Source organism: Silene latifolia, chromosome 7 (assembly GCF_048544455.1).
Source record: "Silene latifolia isolate original U9 population chromosome 7, ASM4854445v1, whole genome shotgun sequence".
Lineage (NCBI taxonomy): Eukaryota > Viridiplantae > Streptophyta > Magnoliopsida > Caryophyllales > Caryophyllaceae > Silene > Silene latifolia.
The window spans coordinates 25,357,915-25,363,128 of NC_133532.1; the positions used below are offsets into that span (position 1 = coordinate 25,357,915).

Sequence of the window (5,214 nt, forward strand, 5' to 3'; positions counted from 1 at the left end):
GTTGTGTTGGTATTTATAAAGGGGTTGATTTCTTTGGGAATAAGGGACCGACCTCCACTTATGGAATTTGGAAATAAGCAAAAAAATCAGAAAGTGATCAAGTGTTATTTTTATGGAAAGTTTAATTTCTAATTCACTTAAAACTACAAAATTTATCAATATATTTATTCAATTAGATCAAGATATAGACATATATACTCCGTACAAAGTATTTGAAACTCCATAATACTTAACCCGTAATTTATAGTTACAAGTGCAAATCGTTCCGTTCTATATACCCGACACGATTGTGCAGGATTTTCCTTACTAGAAATGACAAATAAATATTATAAAATAACAATATAGAAACCGTGCATCGCACGGGCAGAAAAACTAGTTATCTACTCCCTCTGTCCCGGTCATTTGTTGTCCTTTGGTTTGGCACAAAGACTAAGGAAAGAGGAGATGACCAATTATTAAATGACAAGTGGAACAAGTTGAGTGTGAATGATCAAATTACTCATCTGTTTATCTACGATTATATTACGTCTCGGTTATCTATTTATCTTTAATTAATACATACTAGTTTAGATCCCGCGCATGCGCGGTATTTATAGAGTTTTTATTTTTATATTACTTAATAATGCTAAGTTAATACCTCGCTATTTTTTCATATTTTATGTCATTATATTTTGATATGAGAAAAAAAATTAAACTGTAAAATTATTCAAGAAAACCAAGTAAAATTAACTGCAAAATAATAGTGGTATCTAATTAATTGTTCATTTTTCTCGTTATTGTATTTTTTTCGAGAAAAAACAAAAATTAAAACTGAAAATTAATCAAAGAGAATTGAGTAACGTGCTGAAATGTATTTTTTAAAAACTATTTTTTATACCACAAAGCTAATGATTCCAATTTATTAATTCTCTCATTTGTTTTTGTCATGAAAGTAACCAAAACGACCCCCCCCTCCCAAAAAAAAAAAAAAAAAAAAAGTAATCAAACGATTTATAATTTTATTTATACATAGTATGAGTCAAGTCATTCTTAAATAATAGCATCAATAATAGATTTAGTAGTTTATAATTTTATTTTATTTATGTTTTATTTAAAATACTACTCCCTCCTATTCTAGATAAACCTCCATATTCATGGGGGCATTAGAATTAAGGAGATGGATTAAAATAAGGTAAAGTATTGTAGTGGGGTTATGTAATTGGAGAGAGGGAAGGTATTGTGGGGGTATTATTGTGGGTGAGGTGATTAAAATAAGTATTGTTGTGGGGTAAGTTGATTAAAATAAGTATTGTTGTGGGATGAGATGAGTATTGTTGTGGGGTAAAGTGATTAAAATAAGTATAAAACTTTACTAAATAAGAAAATATGGAAGGTATTGTGAATAGATGAAAAAGGAAAGAGAGAAGGTTATGTAGAATAGGAGGGAGTATAATTTAGTGTTTAGTGAAAATTATAAAATTTGATGAAAAAGTTAATTTTTAATGAAAAAGATTATATAATGAAATATATTATAATTATTAATTTCCTTATTTAGTGAATACAATTAAATTATCAATAATTTCCTTATTTAAAAAGATGTTTTTTGGAGGGAAAACTTTTGAGTTCACCTATTCATTTAGTAAATAGGGGATTTTTCACTGCTTATGGGACGATGTCCTATATATTACCTAACGCCTGGGTCACACCGTTGTTTAAGTTAAAAATCAGGATTTCACAAAATAAAAAATCAAAATTTAAAGGGTAGAAGACGATAACCATTAGCTAAAATTAGTACTCCGTACCTGATTAGGAATACCAACTAAAATCAGTGACTTTCCTAAACCCAAAATACTTCCTGCTGTATATTTATACTTGAATTTGAGATTCAGTACTCAGTAGAGGGTGTTTAAAGGCGATGTCGAAACGTGCGTGTGGAATTGTAGCACATCGAATACCAATAGATTTGATGGTTGATATACTGGTTTGGTTACCGGCTAAATCGGTCTTACGATTCAAGTGCGTATGCAAAGAGTGGTACAATCTTATCAACAATAACCCCCTTTTCCTTAAACTCCATCTTAACAAATCCCTCGAGCCCAACTCGCAACACAACAACTGTATCCTATACTGGACTACTAGTATCCTTTGTGTGGTCGATAATCTTTATGATCATCCTCCTCCGGTTAAAGTGACCAAATTGAATTGGCCTATTACCATTGAAGACGACGACTGTATTCGTCAAGTAGGTTCTTGCAATGGCTTGGTTTGCTTTAATGTTACCGCCATGCCTTCTAATAGGATTAGGAGTTTCCTTATATGCAACCTTACAACGCGTACTTTCAAATCAATCTTTCCTCCCTCGGAGAAGATACGGGAGCATTGGTTGGCTGATGACAGCGTATTATATAGTTTTAGTTATGATAGTCAACACGACGACTATAAGATCGTAGTGACTAAACGTTTGTGGATGGAAGAAGACAGAGACGGCCATATATTTATATACAGCTTGAAGACTAACTTATGGACCTCTTCTTATTCCCCCCTTACTCGAATTTCAACCGAGGGACGTTGGTCAAACATACACCAAGCAATATTCGGACACAATATGCTACACTATCTTGTTTTATTTGAAACGACAAAAGGCTTCACCGAAGACTATAGAATTGCTCGTTTTGATGTCGCTGATGAGAAATGGACAGACGATCTAAGTTTACCAAATCAAGTACTGAAGAGTATTGTACGGCTTGGAAAGTTTAATGGACGGTTATACGTACATGACTCGGCAATTATTTGGGTGATGGAAGAAGATGGTTCAATGAAGAAGATGTTTCAACTTCCTAAATATTTACTTGCTTGTTCCAAGGACGGACGACAACGTTTATTGCTTCAAGATTATAATGGTCATGGGAGTGTTCTCAAATGGTATGATCAACAAAATAACAAAAGGATACCCTTAAAACTAAAGCCACCGCCTAAAGATAGATCTGCAGTTATGCTCTGTACTGCAAGCCTAATTCGGATTCCAGGATGCTCCCTAACAAAGTTGCAGGAAATGAAGGAGTAAGGAGTTCAGTATTGTAGTTTACTCGTTTACTTTGTACTCTTTCCGTCTCAGTTATTTTTTTACCTTTCATATTCATTGTAAGAGGCATTTTAGTAAAATGTGAACAAGCAAGTGATTGAGACGCAAAAGACTACTTGATTGTATTAGAAATCTCGTTTGATTACTTGATATACTATGGAGTATAATGAAACTGTTTGCTTTAAAAATTCCAAGGTTTTGAGAGCTGTTGGACTCAATCATGTACATATTTTCCAAAATTGCCCTTCTCACTTTTTTCTTCCGATATTATTATACGAGTAATTGTCTGAGTTGTTACACAATTTATGCATCACTTACCTATTCCTCAATACTAATTAGAGTTTGCCACAATAATATGCAATTCAATGCCCAATGACGGAAATCTATTTGCAGTTATCAATTGCATCTGCATGGATGTCAATCACCATTAGCCTTTATGCTGCAGCCATTTTAAGGAGTAGTTGATTAGTGTTGAGGGGGAAAATGGAAAACGTTTGCTATAGCTAGGAATTGAACCTGGAATCTCATGTGGCTGGATTTGTGGATGTGTTGCTACAGTTTTGTTGTTTATCTTTGTACAGAACACAAAAGACGATACTGTAAATAAAACTGTAATGGTAAATCTTTTGTTTCAGTGCTATTAAATATTAATCAGAGGTACAAAAATTTTTAGAAAGCCGAACTAGGAGTAGTAACTTACCCTAAACTACTAATATACTCCGTATGATTTATTTCCTTGGCTCTCATCACTGCATCAACTGAATCCAATGGGTTAATGAGGAAGTTAAACAGTAAATCATAACTGTCATTAACATGCCTGAAAATAAGTGACTTCGGGTTATGTGCCTACACACTCGGAACCGATCCATGAAGCGCACACGCCAATGTCAATGGATTAGCCCAACTCGCCCTTGACCAGCTATTGGCTCATGCAAAGGATACATCAAGGTACCTACCTACAAGGGTTACGGAGTAGGGTTGTCGGTAAGGGAGCACATGTGGTGGGAAGATGCATTCAACTCTATAGGGTCTTGGCTATGATTTATGAAGGATGTCTCCGAAGCCATAAAATCAAACAAAAGGCTGGAGGAAAAAATAAAATTTATTTGGGATTTCCTGGGCTGTGGCTATCAAAAGTTAGAATCGACCAGCAAAAATTGTTGTAGCCAGGAGTTGAACCTGGAATCCTTTAATACCAAGAGATTTGCCAATGTGCTACTACAACTTTGATGTTATATTGAAGGAAACAAACCTCATATAGAATCCTACCTTTGCATAAGTAAACATGACAAATTTGGATGTCTTAGGACTTGTTTTTTATTTATTTATTTAAATAAATTACTCCGTAATAAATTTTATTCCCTCTTTATTTTAGTTTAATGTGAAGTTCAAGATTGTCAAATGGGCAATTACAAGTACATCATATTTAATGTTACTTTTCGAAAATTAAAGAAATAAAAATAAAATCGTACTCCTGTAATAACTACCAGTCGATTAGCTAAAATGAACTATAATTAAAATCCGTCAATAGAAAGGTAAACCAATTGAAAAAAAAAATCACAATATGTGCAAATTTTACATAGAGTTTGTTAAAATTTAAATAGAGCTAGAAATGTGATGGCTTTCATCATCATGGATTAGTGTTGAATAATTGTTGCAAGAATCGTAATATATACTGCGTAATGCTTTGGACCGATAAAATGGTCAACATCGGAAGGTAGAGTCGGATAACAGAATCGTAAGTTTATAAAGTGACACTAGGACCGATAAAATGGTCAACATCGGAAGGTAGAGTCGGATAACAGAATCGTGAGTTTATAAAGTGACAGTAAAATATACTTATATTTAAAATAGGTTAATAAAATCTAAAATTGTTGTAGCCAAGAATTGAACCTGGAATCTCTTATGGTTGATTTGCAGAGATGCTACTAAAGCTTTGTTGTCTATCGTTGAAAAAATATTAAACTTATATAAAAACAGAACAAAAACCTCAAAAATCGATACCATATTGGATGAACCTAGATTTGCACTAGGAAAGTAGGAATAGTGTGAGACGATAATGTTAACTGGAAAAAAAAAACAGTTTAAATTGCTCGAGCTTAATAGCCTCCTCAGGAGTTGAACCTGGAATTTTATGTCAGTAGATTTGCCAA

General features: G+C 33.4%; 1 protein-coding gene across 1 annotated transcript; it reads left to right on the forward strand.

The window, feature by feature from the left end:
* The first annotated feature begins 1,894 nt into the window (after positions 1–1,894).
* LOC141589897 (F-box protein CPR1-like) lies at positions 1,895–3,043 on the forward strand. Its single transcript, XM_074410518.1, has one exon. The coding sequence runs from the start codon at positions 1,895–1,897 to the stop codon at positions 3,041–3,043; it is 1,149 nt and encodes a 382-aa protein (XP_074266619.1).
* Positions 3,044–5,214: the final 2,171 nt, after the last annotated feature.

Excerpts from the sequence above, each read along its gene's own strand:
- LOC141589897 (XM_074410518.1), top strand. The coding sequence starts at position 1,895 with ATGTCGAAACGTGCGTGTGGAATTGTAGCACATCGAATACCAATAGAT.